Source organism: Arachis hypogaea, chromosome 8, assembly GCF_003086295.3.
Source record: "Arachis hypogaea cultivar Tifrunner chromosome 8, arahy.Tifrunner.gnm2.J5K5, whole genome shotgun sequence".
Classification (NCBI taxonomy): Eukaryota; Viridiplantae; Streptophyta; class Magnoliopsida; order Fabales; family Fabaceae; genus Arachis; species Arachis hypogaea.
In genome coordinates, this window is record NC_092043.1 from 48,126,409 (window position 1) to 48,152,619 (window position 26,211).

Here is a 26,211-nt window from a genome sequence, read left to right on the forward strand (position 1 = left end):
GGTGTATTCCTCTTTGGTTGGCCCTATTTATAGTTTTTCCATGTCTCCTTCTGGTTCTGGCCTAGGTTGGCCGTCATGTCGCGCGTCTAGGTCGGCTAGGAATATTCCGGCCGCGTCCCGGGATTTTTTCCTTAGGGCTAGGCTGGTGTTGTCGCATTCGGCTGCGACTTCTCGGTCTCCGTGAATGGTTCCGACGGAGCCGTCGTCGGTTCTGAACTTCATGAGGAGGTATTTGGTAAAGATGACTGCAGAGAAGTCGTTGATTGTTTTCCTTCCGAGAATCACGTTATAGGCTGTGGAGTCTTTTAGGACTACAAATTCAGATAGAATTGTCTTTCTCTGATTGCTTGTTCCTATGGTGATGGGAAGGGTAATCGAGCCATCTGGTTTGAGAAAGTTGTCTCCGAGCCCCGTGACGCCGTGGCGGTGTGTTTGGAGGTTGTCGTTGCGGAGCCCGAGCTTGTCAAAGGCTCCTCGGAAAAGGATGTTGGAGTCTGCGCCGGTGTCTATCAGTATTCTTCATACTAGTCCTGTTCCGATTCTGGCTGAGATGACGAAGGGGGCATCTTCGGCCGAGGTGCCGTGTTGGCAGTCTTCTGGTAGGAAAGTTATCGTGTTGTCGGCCGTGGCGACTGGGTCTTGGTTTCTGACGGTCATTATTTTGAGATCTTTTTTCATTGTTAGTTTTGACTTGCTTGATACGTCTTTGCCTGTGATGACGTTTACTATGATGGTCGGGTCCTCCTCCGGGCTTTCCCTGGGGGGTAGCTTTTGAGTTCTCGAGTTACGCCCTTCTCTTTCCGGTGACTTGTCTCTGTCTGCGCGCCTTGGTTCTCTGATGATTTTGGCGAATTCCGGGAGTTTGCCGTCTCGTATGGCTTGTTCAAGAGCGTCTTTAAGGTCGAAACAATCTTGTGTTTTGTGGCCGTAGCCTCGGTGGTAGTCACAGTAGAGGGTTTTGTTGCCTTCTGTCCTTTCTTTGAGTGGTTGGGCTTTGGGGATCACGCCTTGATCTGCTATTTGGTGGTATATCTCCGTAATTGGTGCTGTTAGGGGCGTGTAATTAGAGAATTTTCCTATTCTCGGTGGCCGATTGGCCGGCCTGGGGTGGTCCCGTTGACTCTCTTTGGGTGGTGGGTTATGACGGGGAGCCGAATTGCCGTGTTGGTTGGTGGTGTGCTGCCGTTTGTTGGCAGCGACGACCTGGTTGACTTCCTCGTCGTTGATGTAGTCCTTGGCGACGTTCTGGATTTCGTGCATTGTCCATACTGGTTTAGTAGTGAGGTGCTTGCGGAAATCTTCGTTCATGAGCCCGTTGGTTAGGCAAAGGCTTGCAACGGAGTCCGTGAGTCCGTCGACCGTTAGGCATTCATCGTTGAAGCGGTCGAGGTATTTCCTTGTGGATTCTTCGTGCCATTGTGTGACCCCTAACAAGCTGATGGGGTGTTTGGCTTTGGTGATTCTGGTTGTGAATTGGGCCATGAATTTTCGTGCTATGTCATGGAAGCTTGCTATGGATCCGTTCGGGAGTCCGTTGAACCATTTGATTGCCGGTCCGGCAAGGGTTACCGGGAAGGCTCTGCATCGGACTGCGTCGGCCGCTCCTTCTAAGTTCATTCTGGCTTCGAAGGCTGTTAGATGTTCCTGAGGGTCCTTGGTTCCATCATATTTCATGTCGGTGGGTTTGTCGAAACCTTTGGGGAGTTTCGCTCTTAAGACTCTTTCTGTGAAGGGTGTGGCTCCCATTATGGTGTGGTCGTTTCTCGTGCGTTTGGTGTTTCGGCGTCTCGGTTCTTCGTCCGAATCGTGTTGACGACTTAGATCGTTGGACACGCTGCGGTGGTGTTTTTTGTTGTATCGCCGTTCTGGCGATTTCTCGTATCGGTGGTTACGTGAGGCGCTGCGACCATCTCTCCTATCGTGTTGTCGGGTTGGCGACCTTCCGCGGTGGGACCTTGGCTTGGAGGTTGCCTGGCTTCCGTGTTCGTGTTTTCCTCTGTTGGTCAGTTTGCCTTCAAGTTCTTGGACCCGGAGGCAGAGATTCTGGATGATCTGCGCCGCTTTGTCCCTGGCTTTCTTGGGATGTTGCGGGTCCGTGAATACGTGTTCGTTCGTGTGGTAGATGGTACTTGCTATTCTTGCTTGGTTTGTGACCTCCTGGTGTTCTGAGGCCGGACGACGTGGTTGGGAGTCATCCTGGCTTGAAGGGCTTTCCTCCAGGATGCCCTCCATCCGGTTCGACTGTCGCAAGTCCCCACAGACGGCGCCAATGTACAGAATGACTCTGGTACGATTTAAGAGGAGGATCGGGAACCTGCGGGTCGAGGCGGATGTCGGACTGTCCAAGCGGAACGGTGGGAGAGGTACCTGCAAAGACACTCCGACGCTCAAGTCAGAATGGATCTAAGAGGTGGAAAGTGTGAGGGATGAATGAATACCTGGAGGGACTTGGATCCTTTTATTTATAGGAGATGTGGATCGTCTTATCTTATCTTATTTGGTTAAGATAAGGGAGGTGTTTGAATTCGAAAGTTGGTTAAGAGCTTCATAGGGCCGGTTTTGGGCCTTTCGGAGGGGGGAGACGGGTTGGTCCGAGGAGCCGGGCTCGGGTCTGGTCTCGGGTCGGGGATCCGTGGACCGGATCCGTAACAAGTAAAAATTATTATATATCTTGTAAGCTTTTTCACATTATGCATGTTTGACTTTTTTATTTTTTTCAAATAAATATTTGCCATGATAGTGCGCGCAAGTGTCTTCAACGTTCATTTTATTTTCTCGTTCGAAGCGCGCGCCAGCCGAACTAGAAGGATCCAGTTTTTGCTGCTTATAAAGTAAAATAAATTTGCATTTTTTTAATGTACCCTTAGGTTATTAATTATCATAATATTGTTATCAAACTAAACTTTGGTTTCACAAGTTCGTGAACTTCGCCGAGATCTTATGATCATATGCAAAGAATGAAACAGAATTCTAATCACATTGCGTTAGGATTTCATGAAAATATGATAATCAATTGAAATATAAGGATACATTCATATATAATAACTAGGTTCTACTTGCCTTATATATATGGCGTAGAACCTGTTATAACCACAATAGTGTTGAACATAATATTATTAAAAGAATTCAAATTAAAGCACTTTTAATGCAAGCTTAATACTTGGGAGGCGGAGGTGAAGTGTAGAGATAGCCTTGCTTTGGTGGAGGCGGTGAAGAGTTGTAAATGTAAGGAGGAGGAGGTGAAGGTGAAGGTGGCGGTGGAGACTTGTAAATATATGGTGGAGGAGGTGATGGAGAAGGTGGAGGTGGTGACTTGTAAATATATGGAGGAGGTGGTGAAGGTGATGGAGGTGGTGGAGACTTGTAGACATATGGTGGTGGTGGTGATGGAGATGGTGGTGGTGGTGATTTATAGATATAGGGAGGTGGTGGTGATGGGGATGGTGGTGGAGGAGACTTGTAGAAATATGGAGGAGGTGGTGAAGGTGATGGTGGGGGTGGAGAGTTAAAATAATAGGGAGGAGGTGGAGAGGGAGAGGGAGGAGGAGGAGATTTGTTGATATATGGAGGTGGTGGAGAAGGAGAAGGTGGAGGAGGAGACTTATAATAATATGGAGGAGGTGGCGACGGAGAAGGTGGTGGTTGAGACTTGTAAATGTATGAAGATGGAGGAGGCGGAGACTTATAGAGATAGGGTGAGTGAGGTTCATGTTCATGTTCATGTGTGGGTGGCGCCGCCTGTGGAGCTGGGTGGTAGGGAGAGTTGTGGTCTCCATAATAAGGACTCTGATCATCATGAGCAGCAACATTGATAGCAATGAAGCAAAATGCTAATGCATCAATTAGTGGAGGCAAGTGCCTCCATGTCATTGAGGTTTCCATAACAACTAACTCTTAATTAAGTGTTAAACCCTAATTAGTCCTGTTTCCCTTACTACAAGACTATTATATTTAGGGTTTATTTTTGTTGCTTGGCATAGTGAGGATTGCAACCCTTTATATAGTGCAAGCATCCAATACCTTGTTGACTTATAACAATTATTTGTTAATTCATTAATAGACTGCCTTCTTATTAGTTTTCAGCTTGATGTGGCTTCCACAAAGTCAAGGTTATTAGAGAGGGTTGGTGATGGCATACGCACGTCTTGAAGAACCAGTTTTATTAATTAGTACTTAGTAGCATATGTATCAAGATTTAAGAGTGTTATTATTTCTCTTCGGGCACTATCCAAACTCCAAAGTGTGAAACAGCTTATCAAAGTCAATCACTAACTTGCTCTAACATGTCTTTTTAATTTCTTTATACTTTGATTTATTATTGTTCTTTGATCCATATTTAGCAATATATATTTCTGGATTATAAAAAGTAAAAACGCGTTATTAGTGTCATGTGCTCACATTTTTGTCGGTGAATAATGTTTAAACTGCCTCAAAAAATAATAAAAAATCCTTGTCAATGTGTTAACAAAATATAAACCATGATGACATATGGTAGAAAGTAGAACTGAAATATTTTCTATAGCCATATGTAAATGTTTCTCTAATTCTTTATTAATTTTTATATTTACTCCGATCCTTTCATCATCCAGGTTTATGTCTATAAGAATTTTAAAGCAAAGTGATTGTATGTGTTAAATACCTTTAAATTTACAAGCCAGTTCAACATATAAATTAAAGGACAATTTACAAGCAAAGTGATTGTATGTGTTAAATATAATCCTTTAGCACTTAAAAACAAATATTCGATCATAAATTACAAGATTGATTAGTATGTATTACAAATTGTAACACTAGCGATCCAATAGCTTTTGTCAACAAACATAGCCATCTTCCGCTAATGACTTGTGTACACAAACATTTCAGGCAAACACCAAACCTAACCTTTCTGCCAAATCTTGTAGGGGATAACAAAGAGAATTGATCAAATCCAGACTCAGTGCTGTATGAGCTAGCTGGTGGACTCTACAAATATTTTCGGGCAAGAGCTCGGACTTTCGTGTCAAAATGTGATGATGTGATCCGGGAGCCAGGCAAGTACAGGGGATTAAGAAGTGTCTGCAATTTCGATAATCCAAAAAATATGGCAGGTTTAGTTTCGAGGGGAAAAAATATCAAATATCAGCATATTCATCTTCAACATTGAATCAAAAGGACAGTTAGCAACTTCCAAGTTCAGTTGTGTTATCAGTACCCATTCTTCCTTAGACACCATACCAATCCAATGTTGAAGGGGAGTGTGTCGGCTTAGTATCCCAGGAACAATGGGTATAAGAATAATTTCTCTGGCTGAAAACCAAACAACTAAACGTATTTATCAGGATGCTGATTCCTGCACAAAGCACCTGTACTAGGGAAAGGTAGAAATGGAATTTGGCAAACATCTATGAAAATCCACTCTTCTAATGCTAAGTAATTTACAAAGTATGTAAAGGAAATAAGAGTATAGGGTCTATTGCAATGAAATATTGAAACACTGATTGGAAAAAACATCAATAAATCCAAAAAGGAAAACTGCAACAATAAGTTTCTTCTTTTACTGTGAAGGAATCTGCAATGATTTATGTTGAGTTTCACCCATTTAATATAAACTTAACTTTTACTCTTTTATTCATAACAAGAACAAAAACTGCTTCATGTTCACATTTCGAGAGATGCAATTTTTACAGAATAAGAACATGACTGAGAGGATTTTGACATTATCAAACTAATTAACAAATAAAACATGGAAAGATTCTATGAATTAAGGTATAGCCTAGTGTGACAAGAAAAAGTAGATTACCTTTATGTAAAGTTCGTGTACCTCTTGGAAGAAGCTCTTAATGCCATCATCATTACGAGAGTCATGAAGCAACATAAAACGGGTATGTATGATGTGTCAAGGAAAATATTAGAGAAAACATAAATTCCTTAAAGAGTTTGCACAATTAAGTTTATAAAGTTCTTCACTATTGTGCATTGGCTCTTCCATTTTGTTCCCCTAGGCAAGGGAGTTCAGGGTAGAGAGAATGTAGAGCCATACACACTAGGAAAATGGTTAGTTCTAAAAGTTAAGTTCCTCAGTACTTCATCATATGAACATAAAAGAAGAACAACAATTTTTTTTATCAGAGGAGCAATATAATTTTTATCTCAAATATAAAATAATTCTCAACAAAGGATATGACCAGCTGTGACATATACTGAGACCACCAGATCATTAAACCTGTCTACCGATTTCAAGTACCTATATCAAGAATGTTAAGAAATAAGCTGCTGAGTAAAAGAACATTACAAATAAAAGCAGTGCACAACCAAAAAAGGATAATCATAAGATCAAATTTTCTTATTTAAAATTGGATTCTGTATCAACTTGTAACTCACATAGCACTAGTAGTCCATGCTAGGTCCTGAACAATATCGAGAGCAGCATGCAGGATAAACTGATGCAGCTGAGCAGCATCCTCTCTCTGTCATAGAGTAGCACAGGATCACAAACGATGAATATTTTGGAAGAACGATATTCCCTTCTTTCCAAAATGATACAAACCAAGTAATGAAAGAGATTCAATTATTCAAATAAGCCTGTACATTAATTCATTAAAACAAACCATTATGTAAATTAAATTCCTCCATAACATTTTCAACCATCAATGAACCTCTTGAATCATATGAATAACCACTTCAATAGTCTGAATGACAAATATCTAGATTCTAACCATAAAAATAAATAAATAAATTCTTAAACTTTAGCATAAAAAAAGGAGAGGAAAGAATCATACTTTAGCAGCTACTCCAACTTCAGCTTCATAAATAGGAATATCATTTCTGCTAACAATGATGAAACAAGCAGTGGTTGCCATTATATAATCCCTGCAAGAATGGCAAAAACGCAAAACCATTACATGACGATATTATAATCAAAATCGCAAACAAAGCAATAAAAAAAATCATAATTTTGGACGAGATCTAAGCTCAAATAGACCGCGAAATTAAAAATCAAACCTTCAAATAAGAATGGGAAGCAATCAAGGATTAAGTTACCGCCCAATTCGGTCAATTTCGGCAGTTGGCGAAAGTGCAGTGGAGCAATTGCGATATTGTGATGAGTGCAAAATTGGAATGTCAGAAAAGCAAAATATTGGATCTCGAATGCATTGTGAGTGAAGAATTAAGCTCTGCAAAACCCTAATTTCAAGGCGATGGTGGAAGAAGAAGATGGCGATGGTGGTGGTGGAAACTTCATACAGTATATAGTGTGACTCTTGTTTTATTCACTTCGCTACTTCTCACTCTGAAAATACAAAACGATTCGTTTTGCCGTTGTAACTACTAACCACTCTCCCTTTTCTCTCTTTACTCCTTTCCATAGGGTTATCATTTATCAATGAAACTTTATAGTAACATTTAGATTATTAGATATCTACACATGATTATAAAAAGTATTTAGATAAGCTATTAAAATAATTTTTTTGCTACAAAAAAAATTGGATCTTCGTCTTTTTGTTATTTCTCTTGACGATGTAAATTATTTTACATTAATAGTAATTAAAATTGTTCTTATCATAAAAATAACAAAAATACAGTACTATATGCTTGTTTCTCTTCTAAATTGAAGAGATATATACAATTTTTTATTGTATGTACATTATTTTCACTTTTGTATTTTTAAAAATAAAATCATAAAATGATTGATTTAAAGGTAATCAATTTATCATTTTATAATATTTTTTTTACTAGAGAAGTATAATCAAAATACTAATATTTCGAAAAATATATTATATTTTGATTTGAACAGTATTTAAGTATACAATCATTTTATTTGCTATATGTCAAGAAATTAACAGCATACTAGTGATTAATGTATTTGAGTATTTTATTTTTTTAAATATTATTTATATACTAAAATTAATTACTAATATATTTATATATAATATTATTTAATTTATTTTTAATGTATATTTATATTTCGTTATATATTTTATATCAGTAACTGATTTTAGTTGTTAGCATAATTATTAATTTTTAGTAAGTTTATTTAATTTTTTTTCAATTTGTAACAATTTAGCATAATTAAGAATGATAAATAATTAAATTATTAGTCAAATTTATCATATTATCTACTTTATTAATTACTTAAGTATTTTTTATTAACAAAAACATGTTCAATCAATATTTATTATTTTTGTCAAAATTATTAATTTTTTGAGAGTTACTTTGTCTTCTATGTTTTTTTAAAGTTATTTTTGTTCGTTTCAAAAATTTTGGTACTAATTTCATAATTTATTCTAATTCGAAATAGTCCTAAAATTTTTGTTTAAAACAGATGTTAATAAGATAAAACAAACAAAAATGACATTAAATTAAGAAAGTGAAATTAATCTCCTTTCCAGTTCCGCGTTGATGTCAATGAATAATACTCTCTATCTCGCTGCTTCGACAATTTCCCCTTATTCACACGAACACAAACCCTTGAAGTAGTGATCTATATACATGGCTTCCACCTTTTCTTATTTATCTAGATCATGCAAGTATCATGTGTTCCTGAGTTTCATTTCTGAGTTTCAGGAGTGAAGACACTCGCTCTGGATTCACTAGCCATCTTTAATAAAACTCTTCTACATACATGGCTTTCACCTATTCTTCTTCATTTAGATCATGCAAGTATCATGTATTTCTGAGTTTCAGAAGTGAAGACACTCGCTATGTATTTCTGAGTTTCAAAAGTGAAGAGTATTTGGATTTGTCCAAACAGGTGATCCAATATTGTGCTGGTCTTCCATTGGCACTTGAGGTGTTGGGTTCCCACCTTTATGGTAGACCCATTAAAGATTGACAAAGTGATCTTTGAAAATTAGAGAGCTTTCCAAATGTCGATATTTTTTATTAGTTAAAAATAAGTTATGGTGGTCTAGATTCCATGGACAAGGATATTTTTTTAGACATTGCTTATTTTTTCAAAGGATGGTTTCAAGATACTGTTATAGCTATGTTAAAAGGGCGTGGTTATCATCTTGAAATTGGTATCGCGACTTTGATTGTTAGATCTCTACTCACTATAAATGAGGAAGGTAGGTTGAAGATACATGATTTGGTCGAAGAAATGGGCAAACATATTATAATTCAGGAATTTCCAAATGATCCTAGCAAGCATAGCATGTTGCAAAATTACGAGGACATCGATATTGTTCTTACTCAAAAGAAGATAAATGGAAAATTTTTCACAGTTATAAAACTAGAAAATTAGAAGAAGAATTTGATAATGCGTCTAATATTGTATTTTCGCAATTAAAAAAAATTCTCTTTCTCTACCTCTCTTGAAAAATATATCAATTCAGTATAATCGAATGACTTCTCGTTGATTTGTTGTTTAGGGAACTGAGGCAACTCAGAGCATTGTTTTAGACGACAATACTGCGGTATATGAAGGACAATATATAATGCGTTGGAGAGATTTAACTTTTTTAAATATATGTCAGCTAAAGCTCCTCATTTTAGATGGCGTAAAAGTTCCAATTCGTAGCTATATTCCCCCTTTATTGAGAGTTTTGCGTTGGATAGAGTGTCCAATGGAAACTGTGTCCTTTATGGATCAATACTATGAGCTTGTTGAAATTAATCTGTCTTTTATTTATCTTTTATTTATTTTTCTCGTTGAATATTTTTGTTTAGAAATTTTTGTATGTTTATTGATGTATATTATTGTATTTTGTAAAAAGAATTTTTATTATTCTTTGTTCATATAAATTTTTTAATTATTTTATTAATGCATATTTTTTTATAGAACTTTATTTTTTATTTGATTTTGTATGTTTTTTACTATGTGTTCTTAAATTAGTATATATTTTATTTACTATATAATATATAGAGTTTATTTTGGTGAACTTTTAAGAAAAGATCTTTTTTTAAATTATCTTTTTTGAGTTATCTTTTTTTAGAAGATATTATGGAAAAGTAAAAATAATTTTATATTTGGATATCTCGTGCAAAAATATTTTTTTATCTATCAATTATGTTTGGGTATAATAATATAAATAGGGGTGTCTGCGGATCGGATCAGATCGGATATGGCCGAAAATTCGATTCAATCCGCACAATTTTCATCGGATCGGATCGGATATGATATCCGCACTTTTTAGTGCCGGATCCGATCCGATCCCGATCCGCAAATGTGCGGATCGGATCGGATATCGGATATATCCGCATAATTAAATCTTTTCTTTTTAATCATATTTCAATGTAAAAAAATTCAATAAAAATATTTCTTTCATACGTTTAAACTTATTTATTCCTAAAATATTTTTAATCAAACTCTTTTTAAATAATAAAAATAAAATAATACAATATATGAATAATAATTACTAACTAAAACATACAAACAAGTAAATATAATACCAAACATATATATTTATTTATTTTTAATTATTATTGTGCGGATCTGCGGATCCGCGGATTGGATACGCGGATGTAGAGCAGATATCCGCGATCCGATCCGATCAATTTGCGGATCGGATAGTACCGCAATTTTCGGATCGGATGCGGATATTTACCGCGGATCTGCGGATACGATCCGATTCATGGACACCTATATAAAAGTACTTTTTGGTTTATTTATTACATAAAAAACATCATTTTTTTTAAGAAAAAAGATCTTTGAAAAAAGATGTAAATTACAACTTTTCAAAAAAGATCTTTCTTTTATTTTTCTAGTGCTTTTACTTTTACTACTAGAAATTTGCCAAAACACGTTAAAAAATAAAAAAGATCTTTTTTTTCAATAAAAAAATTTTTTTTTAATAAAATAATGGCGCCCAAATAAGCACTTGATTCGTTGAAATAAAAGATCACCTTTTAAAAAAAATACTTTAAAATCTTTATGTAAGTGACCCTTTTCTAATTAGCTAAAATTAAAGTGGAATTGTTCATTAAGCATTGTATCATTAGAACTGAAAAGAAAATGATTAACGCCACTGAAGGCACTATATTATTACATCATATGAAACGATGAAAATCTATATCCAAATTCAGATAAGAATTGAAAGTGTAAAAGTTACTATCATTAACAAGAATTAAATCACGGTCATATCCTACTCTAAAGTCTAATCAAACTATGCATGAATTGCCTCATTACTAATCTTAGAAATCAAAGGCACCTCATAAGTTCTTCTTCTTGTTAACCTTCTTCTTGGACTTGCAAGAATCTTGGCTCTTACCGGCTTCATGTCCATGGATCATACCATGCAGCTCCGAACCAATGAGGTAGCAAAGATAAGTATCAATAGTAATGAACATTGTCTTCTCATCCGTATACACATTGTAATAACAGCACGAGATTTCTTCATCGTACCAGTCCAGCTTCTCTTCCGGCCCCACCACGTCAAAGTGCTTCCCCATCACTGTCTTCGCCAACTTGTCAAGATTGTACCGCCACAGATCCACCTTCTCCCCACCTACTTCATCCCTTCCTCCGCCATTGCCCTAAGGTCCAACGCCTTCTTCAGCTCGATCCCGTGGTGCTTCTCCAGCTTTGTCTTCACCTTTTCGATCTCCATTCCCACCGCGATAACCCTAGGGTTGGCGAAGAAGTCGCAGAGGGGCCTAGGGTTTTGCTTCGCTTTGTAAGAGTCAGCTTGTTCGAGAAAAGGATAGAGGAGGCAGTGAGAGCCAACACAGAGGGAGATGAAGTCGTAGCCGTAGTCCTTGACGCCGCGCTTGGTGTACTTGGTAAATTGGTGCTGGGCGGTTACGCCAACGATGACCGGGGTGTTTTTGGAAGTGGACTTGAGGAGGTTGGTGAGCCACTTGGAGAGCGTTTGAGAAGAGGTGGTATTGATGCAGATGATGCGTTGGTCGTCGGCATAAACGGTGTAAGGATAATGGCGGGAAGTGAGGTCGTACGTCTCGACTTCGGTGATCATGCTGGGTTCAATGCTGATCTTGAGAACCATTGTTGTTAGTGGTTGTAGGATCAGGGACTTGCAACGGTTGTCGGATCGTCTTCTTGGAGCGGCCGGGGTGGTGGAATCTGCAAAGATACTCCGCAGAATGGATCTGAAAGGTATAAAGGATGAAGAATGAGTGAGTAGCTAAGGGGGCTCTGGCTCCCCTTTATATAGCTTATGATAGTTATCTTATCTTATCTTATCCGGCTAAGATAAGTGAAGTATTTGAATTCGAATCATCTTATCAAATATATGTCAGCTAAAGCTCTTCATTTTAGATGGCGTGATAGCTCCAATTCTTAGCTTAGCTATATGAGTTTTGCGATGGATAGGTTGTCCAATGGAAACTCTGCCCTGTATGAGTCAATACTATGAGCTTATTGAAATTGATCTGTCTTGTAGCTCCAGCATTATACAAGTATGGCATGGAAAAAAGGTGAACCTTTTCGTGCTAAGCTCTATTAGATTTTACTGCATTGATTAACGTTTGCAAGGATGTTAATGGTGTGATGTTTCTTTATTTTGTTCAGTTTCTGCAAAAGCTAAAGTACTTATATCTGTCTAAGTGTCCTCGGCTGAAACAAATTCCAGATCTTTCTGAAGCTCCCAATCTTGAAATACTTCACGTTTAATATTGTGATGAACTGAATGATTTTCCCTCGTATCTCACACGCCACAGAGTCTTGTTAAACTTAATTTATTTTGTATTTCAACATGTATTTTGTATTAGTGGCTAATTTTGGTATACACCCAGATTGGTTGTTTCATTATATACAATAATATTTAAGTTCTTAAGTCTGGTGCGGATCCTCCATTATGTACAACTAAAAAGAACATGTAAAAGAAACAAAAACAAAAGAGCAGACCCTCACATTTAGTGCTCAAAATTGCAAGCAAAAGTGTGAATTTACTAATTTCTTACTCTCAGAAAAGTGTACACGGTTAAATACTGTAATAATGTTGAACCATGGAACTATAAATTAACCACTACTTTCTCAACATGTTATTCAAACCAATTTATGTCCAACTGTATTCTAGTTTTGTAAGCCGCTTATGTGTATCTTGATAATTCCAGATCACCATCATCTACATTTGATGCTGACTCTGCATTATCAATTCTTTTACCCTTCTCCACAAGGGTGTCGTCCTATAAAATCATTTCATGAGGTATGTTTATAATTCAGTAGTATACTTAATCCGCTTAATTTCTATTGCAAAACCAATGCTGTTAGAATAGGAACTTTGATTCACAATTAGTGCTTGTTTTCTTACTTTCCAATTTTGATTTAGGGAAATTGGGTAGTTAGGAAAAAAGATGATGTATAAATTATGGGTGTAATGTAATAATAACATACATTCCTCTTGAGCTAAATAAAAAGCTTATTTTTACTTATGAAAGCAAATAACAAAAGAATGTAAATTGTTCAAGAATATTGGATAGTGGATACATCATCATGAGTTACACAAATCATTTTTCTAAGGTCTCTCACGTAGCATTTCTCAAAGAATTATTCAAATGAATCGATTTGACCGAATTACAGTCAATTAAAATTAAAGTATGAAATTAAAAGAAGAAAAAACCTTGATATTGAAAAGAAGAGATTACATGGAAGTGAGCTTCACAATGAAAGCGGCATCTCAACAGCTTCCTTATTATAAAAATTCAAGCAATGAAGTTCTTCAATGTCACTCTCATTCTCCCATCACCCAATAGCACCCACCTCAGTCATTCATTTTTGTTAATTATTTAATATTATCAAATTGTCATTAAACTAATGCAACTGTTCTCTTTGCTTCACTCAAAAGCTAAGATCTTTTCTCACTTTTAATCCTGACCATTCAAATCCCATTTTCCACGCAGCTTCTAAACCTTTGACTCAGTCACATTAGCCACCGCAAGTTCTTTTATTTTTTACTTTTTCTGGTTTCATTGCATAGAAGAGACAAATGAATGAAACTGAATCTTTGGGAGTCATTTTTTCACTGTAGTGAGAGCATTTTTATTTACAGTAATGCCTGTCATTGACCAGAGTAACTACTAAATTCTGAGTTCTAATGAAGTTTTTTTTTTTTTTTCTATATTATTGTATGCCAAGTTGAGTGAAGCTTCACTTAGTCCTGTTCTTGTGCTGTAACTTGTATGTTAGTTGTTATGCTTGAAGGGTGTATGTAAAAATTCCTGAACTAATCCTGATCAATTCTTTTTTTTTTTTCTCTTTTTTCTCCCTTCGTTTTTTTTTTTAAAAAAAAAGGGAAATTGCTAGTTTGACAAAGTTCAAAGATTGAGTTTGTGGGGTTCAATTTTATAGTGTGAAGTAATGTCACAAAGTTTGAAACATACTATTCCTTCACTTGGTTTTTGGAGAAGGAGTGTTAATGTGACAACACAAAATTCATATAGGAATCTTTCTTTCTGAAACTTGTTAAGTGCTTATTAGACAAACTTTGAGTTGACAAAAAGTATTAAAGTAGTTGCTTCAAGTGGTTGACCTGGAGGAAGAAGAAACTATCATCACTATGGAAATGGAAGGGAGGGGATTCTCTGGCTTGTAATGAATAATAATCCCCTTTCTCCTACCCTTCTTTTCATCTTTTGTGTCCTATAAAACTACGAAAGCTGCTTCTACTATTTCCCCCTAATCCCACAAACACAAACCCGTGAAGAAGTGATCTTAGTTCTTTACTAATAATACTCTTCTATAGAAGCTGCAGAGTGCAGATACAAACCACAATCCAATTCCACGCTGCTGCTTTTGAAGTTCAACATATATACATGGCTTCCACCTCTTCTACTTCTAAAAGATCTTGCAAGTATCATGTGTTCCTCAGTTTTAGGGGTGAAGACACTCGCGCTGGATTCACTAGCCATCTCTATGCCGCACTCACAAGGAAGGGAATCACTACCTTCATTGATGACAGCAACCTGCGTAGAGGTGATGTTATTTCAGATGAACTTCTCACAGCAATTGAAGAGTCCATGTTTGCAATCGTTGTTCTCTCACCAAACTACGTTTCCTCCACTTGGTGCTTGGATGAACTCCAAAAGATACTTGAATGCAAGCATAAGTTGGGGCAACACGTCGAAGCAGTGTTCTACGGTGTGGAGCCTTCTGATGTCAGGCACCAGAAAGGAACCTTCGGAGAAGCTTTCTGGAAACATGAATACAAATTCGGACAAGAAAGTGACAAGGTTAGAAGATGGAGAGATGCGTTAACACAAGTTGCCGGTTACTCTGGTTGGACCTCCAAAAATCAGTAAGTTCCCTAATAATCATTCGCTTCATTTTGTTGTTGCTGCAAATTATGTTAACTGAATTATTAGAACACCTCTGAAATTATAGTAGTGAGAAATTTTAGACAATATGAAAATATATGTATACATATATATGTACACTACTTGTAAGTAATTGGATTGGGGTGATCCTCAAGTTTCTAGTATTTGGTTAAGAACACTTTAAAAAGAAATTGGAAAGAAAATAAACTTTCTCTTCTTTTGCACAAATTTTGTTGCTTTAATTTTCTTTTATGCCTTGCCAGACTTACAAAGAAACATTTTTCTCTTAATAGGAATGAGGCAATATTGGTGGAAAACATTTCTCAGAGTATACATAAAAAATTGATCCCAAACTTGCCTTCTTCCATGAACAAGCTTGTAGGGATTGATTCAAGAGTGGAACAAGTGATTAGTCACATTGGTATCGGGCTTAGTGATGTTCGATATATAGGCATATGTGGGATGGGCGGCATAGGCAAGACAACTATTGCTAGAATAGTATATGAAGCCATCCAAAGTGAATTTGAAGTTTCTTATTTTCATGCCAGCGTAAGAGAGACATGTGAGAAAAATGGTATTGTTCAAGCACAAAAAGAGCTTGTTGGCCATATCAATGGAAGTTCGAGTAATTTTAATAACGAGTATGATGGGAGGAGAATAATTCAAGCTTCTTTGTATCGCAAAAAGGTTCTTCTTGTTCTTGATGATATAAATGAAGAAAAACAGTTGAAGAATTTGGCCGAGGAACAAGATTGGTTTGGTTCTGGAAGCAGAATAATCATCACAACTAGAGACATGCATCTGCTAAAGATACATGATGCAAATAAAATTTACAATGTTGAAGGGTTAGGGGAAAGTGAAGCCTTTGATCTCTTTGGTTTGAAAGCTTTTAAACAACGAAAGCCTGCAGAAGAGTATTTGGATTTGTCCAAACAGGCGGTCCAATATTGTGCTGGTCTTCCATTGGCACTTGAGGTATTGGGTTCCCACCTTTGTGGTAGACCCGTTAAAGATTGGCATAGTGCTCTTGAAAAATTAATGAGCTTTCCACATGTCGGCATTTTTGATACGTTGAAAATAAGTTATGATGGTTTAGATACCATGGACAAGGATATTTTTTTAGATATTGCTTATTTTTTCAAAGGACGTTCCAAAGATGGTGTAATAAAAATATTAGAAAGGTGTGGTTATCATGTTGAAATTGGCATTGCTACTTTGATCGATAGATCTCTACTCACTATGAATGAGAAAGGTAGGTTGGAGATGCATGATTTGGTTGAAGAAATGGGCAAACATATTGTAATTCAGGAATCTCCAAATGATCCTAGCAAGCGTAGCAGGTTGCGGGGTTACGAGGACATCAATCTTGTTCTTACTCAAAACAAGGTAAGTGGAATCTTTTTCACAATTATAAGACTATAAAATTAAAATATGAATTTGATAATGCATCTATTATTCTATCAATTAAGTATAATTAAATGACTTCTCCTTGATTTGTTGGGTAGGGAACTGAAGCAACTCGTAGTATCGTTTTACGCGATCAGGATTTCTATCAAGAACAAGACATAATGCGCTGGAGAGATTTAACTTTTTCAGATATATGTCAGTTAAAGTTCCTCATTTTAGATGGCGTGGAAGCTCCAATTCTTAGCTATATTCCTTGTTCATTGAGAGTTTTGCGCTGGAGACGTTGTCCAATGGAAACTCTCCCCTTTATGGATCAAGGCTGTGAGCTAGTTGAAATTAATCTGTCTGATAGCTCCAGCATTGTACAAGTATGGCATGGAAAAAAGGTGAACCTTTTCGTGCAGAGCTCTATTAAATTTTACTGCATTGATTATTATTTGCAAGGATAGTAATGGTGTGATATTTCTTTGTTTTGTTCAGTTTCTTGAAAAGCTGAAGTACTTATATCTGAAGTGCTTATATCGGCTGAAACAAATTCCAGATCTTTCTGAAGCTCCCAATCTTGAAATACTTGACGTTCAATGTTGTGATGAACTGAATGATTTTCCCTCGTATCTCACACGCCACAAGAGCCTTGTTAAACTTATTTTATATCGTTGCTCAAGTCTCGAAACTCTTGCGAGTAAATTGGAGATGAATTCCCTCAAGGAACTAGATCTTGGTTTCTGCACAAGTATGAGGAAACCTCCAGAATTTGGAGAATGCATGAAACATTTATCAGTTCTTTCTTTGTGGGGAACAGCCATAGAAGAACTACCCACAACGGTTGGCTGTTTAGTTGGCCTAAAGGATTTGCGCTTACAGCATTGCCAAAGGCTTACTTGCCTTCCAGACAGCATTCAAAAGTTAAAATTTCTCACATTTTTTAATCTTTCTTACTGTCCAAATGTCTTTCAATCTTTGCATTCTCTATTTGGTCTGACCTCATTGGATACTCTGATATTATCGGGGTGTTTTGTCATATCTCAAGAGTCGTGGTCTTACAATCTTGGCAACTTAGTGTCTTTGACGGATTTGGATTTATCACATAACAATTTTGTAAGGGTTCCAATAAATATCCATAAGCTCCCCAGGCTTAGACATCTGAATCTAGACTACTGTCCTAGTCTGAAGGTCTTACCAGAACTTCCATCAAGTATAAGAGAGCTAAATGCACGAGATTGTGCATCACTGGATACATGGCATTCGAATGTGATATCAAAGGTGTGTTGTGGCTTTGCAGCATCAGCTAACCATGATTCTGATGGGCTCTTGCATATGTGGGTTGCACAGAATGAAGGGGAGGAAATTCCATTGTGGTTTGTCCATCAAGAAGAGGGTAATGGAGTATCAGTCACATTGCCACATAATGAAACAATGGCACTTGCTCTCTGTTTCCGATTATGCCCAAGGAGAAGTAGTCGTAATTATGTGGTAAATTTGCCAGTGATTTGCAATGGCAAGGAATTCATTAAAAAGCATTTAACTGTGTTGCGTGAAACTAAAAATTCTCAGCATTTCATCCTTTGCTTGAGCAGTGACTATTTTGTTGACCAATTTTGCCAAGACTATCGCTTTGAACTGGTATTTCCTAGTAACGTTGAAATGAAAGCACACAGTTCTGGGGCTCGGTGGGTGTGCAAGCAAGACATCCAGGATTTGAAGAACAGTGGGACTGAAACATCAAAAAGAAAAGCAACTTTTGATCTGAACATGAACATCACCCCACCTTCTTCTCCTTGTAGGAAAAAGATGTTCATGGTTACCCCTTCGTCTGTGTCTCCACTGGAGGAGGAAGAGGAAGAGTAAGCTGCCACTGCGGAGAAAGGGATCTTTGTGTACCCTGTTCCCTTTGCATTCCCATATCCTTATAGCTCTTGACAGAGGTTTTTCTATAAACCTATATTACATGTATCATTGCTAAGTCTAAAACTCGAGCTATATGGTTCTCCAAATCTGAAGCTTTTGCAAAGAGCTCATTGCATGCATCCAACAGTAAAAAACAGAACAAGTGAAGGACTTGGATATATTTGAAGCTGATCAGAGTGGTTCTTTAGGGGGTGTCATGAATGCAAAGAGGATCTTGTGTGCATCAAATCTGGGCATCTTTTTTGTATGCAGAATTTGTCTATTGAAGCGGTTCTTTACGCCACTTTCCTGTTTAGTTCAACTGGCTTCAGTTTGTCCTCAAAATTCAGGTACTGAGTTCTCTCTTGGCTTTGGTTGAAGTTTGAGCATGAAGAAATGATTCACCCACAAGAGTAGTTGAGTTTATATAATGTGGGTATTTGGATTTTGTTTCTAATTCTTTTGCTTTTATCCTTTGGGAAAAAATACATGAGTTGTGTTTTGATAGAGGTGAGTTTGTGTTATGCGGGTATGCCAGGGTGCATTTGTGTGCTAAATTGTGTGTTTGTAATTGTGGACATAAAAAGGATAAAATTGAAAAAAAAAACGATAAAAATGAACTGGGTTGCCATGTAGGAGCATTTCTGTAATATGGCATTTGAAGGCTGTGTTTATGTTCATGTATGATGGATTTTCCACGTTTTTGGTTTTGAATGTTTTTGGAAAGATGTTTAAATTGAGTTCCATGATGTAATTTGTTGCAATGAGGTTATAGGGAATTGTTTTTTGGGAGCCACTTAAATAAAGATGTCAAAAATGTCTTTTTTTAAAGATGTTTTTTAAAAATTAAAATTTAACACATATAATCAATTAAATTATATTATTTTTATTAAAATTAAAGTGGACAAATCAGTTTAGCACAAAAATTAATAAATTAAATTTTGAATCGGTGTAAATTAATATTTTTTATAAAAAATTACTATAATATCCCTATTATAAAACACAACTAAAATATCTCTATTATATATATATATATATATATATATATATATATATATATATATATATATATTAATTTTAAAAACTTTAAATTCTAACCTTATAACAATAGAAAAAAAGGGCTAGAATTTAGGATTTTCAAAATTAATATATATAATAAGAGTATTTTAATCATTTTATATAATAGGAGTATTGTAGTAATTTTTTATAAAAATAATATTAATTTAGACATATTCAAAATTTAATTCACTATTCTTTTATCAAATTAATTTCTCTGACCTAATTTTGATAAAATAACATAATTTAAATTATTATATGTCTTAAATTTTAATTATTAAAAAATATCTTTAAAAAAAGACGTTTTCTGAGTCTTTATGGAAACGTCCCCCTTGTTTTTTAACTTTTGTTGCTGCAGCATGGAGTGAGATTCGGCAAGCATAACAAGTCAGATTTATGTTCATTACAGAGGGAAGAGGAAAATCTGCAGGTCATTTGTTTTGGATATATTTTAATTATGGGTATTTGTTTTGAAAGGACAATTAGCTACTGAAGCTCGCCTTTAACTAATTTGTGGGGATTAATTCTTAATTTTTTTAAGTCCAATATATTCTAATCGTTTTTTTATCCAAATAAATATTTGAAAGTGAATAATTAACTTAAAAATGGGAGGAGTGCATATAACAAATCAACCATGTTAGATGTACACTAAAATTAACTACTAGTGTAGAATATATTGAAATACAACATTCACATTAAAAATAAATTTACACATGTATTTATATATAAATATATAATGATTGATTTTTGATATCTAAATAATATTTTTTATGACCAATTTCACTTCAAATTTAATAGTATAATAGCTTCAGTTGGATCTGTTAACTGAATTAGTAGTGCTTTTAAAGTTTACTTCTCCTTACTACATGATTTACAGTATCCCTGCCCATTTCAGTTACACTTTCAATACACACTGGTTTATGAATTGAAGCATCTTGTTAAAGTAGGTTCTGTGAAGGATCATTTTCTTTTCTAAGTTGTGTTGTTTAAATATCAAGAAAGAACCAATTCACCTTTTTTGTTTAATTGCTTACAAAAATGTACTAAATATTAGGCCTTCATTTACTTTATGAATTTTTACACGCTTTATTTGCAAAGACGAACGCATTTTCTATACAAAATTCTTTCCTCCTTTTCAAAACATGTACAGTAGTAATAGAAAAAACAAAAAATAATGCTTAATGTACCTTTTTTTTAACAAGAATTTGTGTATATATTAAAATCAACCACCATGTATTTTTGTATATATTAAAATCAGTCAGTCCCGCGCCTTTGTTGCGCTCGTCGTCGCCGGAGGCAGAAGCAGCAGGTCCCAGGGCTTCCTCCTCGCCATCAGCTTCCTCGTCGCCGTCAGCTTCCTCCCCGCCGTCAGCTTCTTTCGTGCAACCAGAAGCTGGTCCCAATTTGGTGGTCGTCCTAATTTTGCGCAAGATTCGTCGGTGATTTGCAACGGTAAGGAATTCACTCAAAAGAATTTAATTTGGGCGCTTGAAACTGAAAATTCTCAGCATTTCATCCTTTGCTTGACCCGTGACTATTTTGTTGACCAATTTCAGTAATAGAAAAGCAACTTTTGATCTCAACTTTTGAAGGCTGTGTTTATTATGTTCATGTGTAATGGAGTTTCCACGTTTTCAATACATACATATTTTATAGGTTTAATTATTCTGTTGGTGCCTATAGTTTCGCGAAATTTTCAATTAGGTCCCTATACTTTTTTTTCTTTTAATTGAGTTCTTGCACTAATTTTTTTTTTAATTGGGTCCCTACACTTTTTTTTCTTTTATTTAGGTCCCTATACCAATTTTTTTTTAGTTGGGTCCCTATAAAGTTAAGCCAATTACTACTAAGAAGGACTTAATTGAAAAAAAATTTAGTGCCAGGACTCAATTAAAAAGAAAAAAAGTATAGGGACTTAATTGAAAATTTTACGAAACTATAGGGACCAACAGAATAATTAAACCTATTTTATATTTCAATATATATTTTATATTAATGACTAATTTTAATATATAACTAGAATGGTTATTTCATTATCTACAAGAATATTGAAGTTCTTAAGTCTCTTGCAAATAGAAAACACAAAGATCCTCCTTATTTAAGGTCAATTTTGACAAAAAAAAAAAAAAAAAAAACATGTAAAAGAAACAAAAACAAAGGAGCAAACCCTCACATTTAGCGCTCAAAATTGCAAGCAAAAGTGAGTTTGCTAATTACTTTCTCTCAGAAAAGTATAAAGGGTTAAATACTGTAACAATGTAGAACCATGGAACTATAAATAAAGCAATACTGTGTGATCATGTTATTCAAACAGTTTTGTAAGCCACTTATGTGTATCTTGACTTGATATAAACATGGTTTAGATGGTGTTTCCAAATCAACACCATCATCTACATTAGGTGGTGACTCTGCATTATCAACTCTCTTACCCTTCTCCACAAGGCTGTCGTCCTGTCGGCTTTGATGTTGTCCACCTTCAAGGACAGAAGCCAAGAAACCTCGTGAAGTCCACCCCATTTTTCCAGTGCACAAGCAATATCGTACCGGCCTGCAGCAAATTCCATGAATAACACTCATTTTTTCAGGGTTGTGTCGATTTTCACCTTTGGTATGATGTTTTTGTGGATCCCATACTCAATATCAACACATGATGAGTTTATGTGATATTTCCACATGTTTTTCTTCCTCATTAGAGTTGAAGGAATGCATGTAAATCTATACTTTATTGTAAGCAGCGAAATTGAAGTTAAGAACAGGATATCTCAAACCTTCTTGCACGTTCAAATGACTTTCTCTTGGCATAAATGAAGGATCCATTCCCCAATTCCTTTGAAATTGACTTATCTGCGTGAAAAAAATGAGTTTTATTATCATCTAAGATGATGCTTAATGTACCTTTTTTTAACAAACTCCCCTGTTCTTTCCTTTTCTGTTTTGTTACTGTCTTTGATTTTGGTGCTGAAAAATATCACTGAACTAGTCTGATCTTTTTGTTGCTGAAAATAATCACCGACGTGAATTTGTTACTGATTATCACTGAACCCTGAATAATTTGTTGTTGAAAATGTCACTAAGCTAGATTTTTTGTTGCTAGAAATCATCACTGGAATGAATATGGTACTGATTATAGAATTTTTATGGGATAATTTTTTCACTTTTACGTATATAGAATTAAAAAGAGAAAGAAAACGAGTCTGGCTGTGAATGAATTATTGATATTGGATCTTATTTTCCAAAGCTCCATCCTATGTAAACAAATGAGAAGACAAATAGCGTTACATTGGGGGTTTTGAAATGGAAAAATGGGGTTTCCAGCTGGTCCTTTTTCTCTGGTGTGGAACAACTAATTTGTCTATATGCACATTGATGATCATGCTAGGCTCTTCTATTGAACTTTTGGTTGGTGGAGTTAACTCAGATTTGATAATATGATATGTTATGGCACTGCAATGCAAGGCTTCTGGGAAGGATTACCAATCATGCTGTAGCCGTTCTGATTTTATTAGTCCCACACCCTGTTCCCTTCTTTTTTCACCTTGTTTATGCAAAATTGGTTCATTCTTCTTTCGATGTATGATTTATTCTTGACTTCAATTTCCTGCATAGCGGTTAATGATCTATATTAGCAAGCGTCTGCCCCTGTGATTTTGATTATTGATGAAAAGCTTTGTTTGCTGATGTTGCATGAAAATTGTGTGCTGTTAATAAACTTAGTTTGTGCTGCCTTTTGGAGAAGCAATTCTTTGTACTGATTTCCCTTCCAACCCTAAACAAACAACCCTTATTCACCATTGGATTGGTTGAAGGATCTATCCAATAGTAAAGGGTGTGTGTGTGGACACATATCTTCCAATTATTAACAAACACAATTGGAACTTTGAAGCAATTGATTACTTAAAACAGTATTCACCAGGAAGAAGCATTTTTCTTTCCTGACTTGGGGCTGCTATTATTAACCTGCATGCCAATCTTAACAAAGTTTATTTCTTTTTGGTTTATGTAAGTTTTGCTTAGCTTTCATTCTTGCAAGTAGTGCTGGTCTTTCATTTTTGGTTTATGTAAATGTTGCTTAACTTTTTTGACTTTTTGATGCAGAAGAAGGAAGATATTGGAGATTAGCAAATTCAATCAGTTTCAGCTCAGCTTGGTTTGCCATAGGGTTGGTTGTTTGCTTCTCTTGCTTACACAAATTAACTATTGACAATAGTGATCTTATGCAAATGAAGTGCTTCTAGTTCTAGATGTTAAGCTAAGCTGTAGTGACTGTATTTTCTAGTTGTAAAAAAGCATCTAGTAGCCCCAACCATAGGCTAAAAGTTTCAAAAGAAATTTAAATTCCAAAAGTGTTTTTTTTTTTTTTCCTTTTACCAGATGGCTTTTATGATGCAGGACATGATCTGCCATTTTAGCATCTTGAAAACTATGAGAGAAATGGGTGTCTTCTCACGTGTGAAGCCATCTTGTTAATCAGGTTTGTTATTTTATTATTATTGGTAGTAATAGTATTAGTTGTGGAAGTACTGATGGTAGTTGTATTAGTGGTCGTTTACAGTGACTGAATTGTTTTTCTCTTTCAGCTATCTTACAGGGATGAGGAGTTGGATGCTATTATACTCTCTGCTTGTACAGCAATCTTACATCTGAAGCACTTAAATGACTTGAACATTCTTGAAAATCAAGCTGTTATTGATAACTTGAGGATTGCTTCGTAGCTTGCACTTTTCATGTCAGATCATTTTGGAAGCAGTAGTAGAAGTGCTGTTGTAAAAAGGACACAGAAGTCTGTGCCTGCTTCAAACTACAAGAAGCCTTATGTATGTGCTTAACTGAGAGCAACACTGATATAAGTGAAAACAGTGATTTGTTGTGTTATTTTGGTGTGCTGATCAGTTTTCTCAGAGAATGCTGAGGCAGGTGGTGGTACTATTAGCTATGATACACTTCAACTTGACCCTGCACCTGGCTGCATATGCCTTTTGTATTCACTTTGGAGGAATGAAATACAAATGCCATTTTATTATATTTGTACTTTTTTTATATACTTTTTATACACTTTTTTAGTATAAGAAACAAATATTGTCTGCTTTCACTTCTAATAGTAAATATAAAAAATCACAAAAAAAGTATACACAAAAATCATACATAACATTGTTAATATATTATGGTCTCTTTTTGGTGCTAAATTGATAGTTTAGTCACTGGGGTACTTTATGCAATTATGATAAAAATAAAACATTAATTGTGACAGAATCAGAATTCTATGTTAGCATATAAATGTTAACATATAAAATACAAAATTAAACATATAAATATGCAATTTTGTGTGAGTATTATTACATGTTAACATATAAAATACAAAATTAAACATATAAATATGCTTTAATATAGTTAGCGTGGAAGTGTGAGACTGTGAGATGGGGAGGATGGCGGATGGGGGTGAAAGTGGAGGAGGGTGACAGAGAGAAAGAGTGGGATAGAATCTGAAAGAAGAAAAACGACAGCACAGAGAAGAGAGGGTTAGGAGTTAGGATTTTTTTTTTTATAATCTACTTAATATATTAAAATTGGGTTTTTTCTCCACTAATAAATGTGAGGTATCACTTTTTCGTGAACCCATTTTCTCTCCAAAATGAATGCATTTAATGAATAATGCATAATTGTACTAATTTAAGAAAATATTTTTATTATAATTATATAAAATCAATATTTAGTGTATTATTAAACTACTTATCAATTATTAATAAAAAATATTTTTAATTATTTTAATGAATAATGCATAATTATACTAATTTAATAAAATATCTTTATTATAATTATATAAAATCAATATTTAATGCATTATTAAACTAATTATCAATCAAAAATATTTTTAAACATTTTAATTATATTCATATCCTTCTAATTCTTATTCATTATCCAATAATTTTATTAGTGGCAAGTTGTTAATCCATTCATATTGATGATAATAATAATTTTATTAGGATAAATATCAAATTCTATTCCTAATATAAAAATATAAAATTTAATTCCTTCCATTTTTATTTTACCACTATAAAAGACCATGTATGCTAGTGAAAATATCAGTCGTTTACCAATTACTCTTTTATTTGATAGCTTTTACAACAATTTTTTTCTTTCTATGAGACATCGTTGCAAGAAGGTAACTATCATGGACACAAACTATCACACTCTCCAACTTTCGTGCTCGTCATTCGGAACTATATAAGATATGTTATCTATGAAGTATTTATAAACCATGGTGTTATCATGTATGCATAAATAAAAAATGTTTCGTATTTAAATTTAAGTATTTACCTGTTTGTGGTATATTGTAGTGTGAAATTACTTTCTAATATGTGTTGTGTAATGATATTATGTTCTAATTTAAACTTTTACTTTAGAACTGTATTATGATTTTATCTCATCATTTTTTCTTAGATATCAAGTTGACGTATTTTTATTTATTATTATTATTGAAACGGATGTGATATGAAATGTACAAAAAAAAACTCCCACATTCAATTTATTTTATTGTAGTCTTCTATCTATTCTATTTATTTTTATTTTCTTCTTATTCATTTTATTTTTTTTAAATGTTATATAATTTATTATAATTTATACCAATCTATCTATCTACTTAATATACTAAAACTGAGTTTTTTCCCAACT

General features: G+C 35.0%; 3 protein-coding genes across 24 annotated transcripts; 1 reads left to right on the forward strand and 2 right to left on the reverse strand.

Moving 5' to 3' along the window:
• Positions 1 to 2,996: 2,996 nt before the first annotated feature.
• On the reverse strand, positions 2,997 to 3,954 carry LOC112707976 (uncharacterized). Its single transcript, XM_025760043.2, has one exon. The coding sequence runs from the start codon at positions 3,880 to 3,882 to the stop codon at positions 3,154 to 3,156; it is 729 nt and encodes a 242-aa protein (XP_025615828.1). The 5' UTR covers positions 3,883 to 3,954; the 3' UTR covers positions 2,997 to 3,153.
• A 692-nt stretch (positions 3,955 to 4,646) lies between these two features.
• LOC112707977 (uncharacterized) lies at positions 4,647 to 7,389 on the reverse strand. 4 transcript variants are annotated; one of them, XR_003811494.2, is made up of 7 exons: positions 6,982 to 7,362; positions 6,759 to 6,849; positions 6,361 to 6,446; positions 6,162 to 6,223; positions 5,780 to 5,865; positions 5,192 to 5,286; positions 4,647 to 5,055 (listed from the first exon to the last, which is right to left on the reverse strand). XR_003811494.2 is itself a non-coding variant. In XM_025760044.3 (6 exons), exons 2-6 carry the CDS (start codon positions 6,837 to 6,839, stop codon positions 4,963 to 4,965), a joined length of 408 nt encoding a protein of 135 aa, XP_025615829.1. In that variant the 5' UTR covers positions 6,840 to 6,849; positions 6,982 to 7,389; the 3' UTR covers positions 4,647 to 4,962. The 4 variants fall into 4 exon arrangements, 2 of the variants coding, with proteins under 2 accessions (XP_025615829.1, XP_072057658.1); XR_011864945.1 differs by having other exon boundaries at positions 5,780 to 5,862; positions 6,159 to 6,223; XM_025760044.3 differs by lacking the exon at positions 5,192 to 5,286 and having other exon boundaries at positions 6,982 to 7,389.
• A 6,412-nt stretch (positions 7,390 to 13,801) lies between these two features.
• On the forward strand, positions 13,802 to 24,564 carry LOC112707978 (TMV resistance protein N). Of its 19 annotated transcripts, none has more exons than XR_003156170.3 (10): positions 13,802 to 15,173; positions 15,486 to 16,578; positions 16,698 to 16,985; positions 17,080 to 18,836; positions 19,901 to 19,972; positions 20,801 to 20,994; positions 21,906 to 22,150; positions 23,638 to 23,701; positions 23,932 to 24,013; positions 24,120 to 24,564. XR_003156170.3 is itself a non-coding variant. In XM_025760047.3 (4 exons), exons 1-4 carry the CDS (start codon positions 14,692 to 14,694, stop codon positions 18,445 to 18,447), a joined length of 3,231 nt encoding a protein of 1,076 aa, XP_025615832.1. In that variant the 5' UTR covers positions 13,802 to 14,691; the 3' UTR covers positions 18,448 to 19,338. The 19 variants fall into 19 exon arrangements, 1 of the variants encoding a protein (XP_025615832.1); XR_011864948.1 differs by having other exon boundaries at positions 21,942 to 22,150; XR_011864946.1 differs by having other exon boundaries at positions 20,805 to 20,994.
• Positions 24,565 to 26,211: the final 1,647 nt, after the last annotated feature.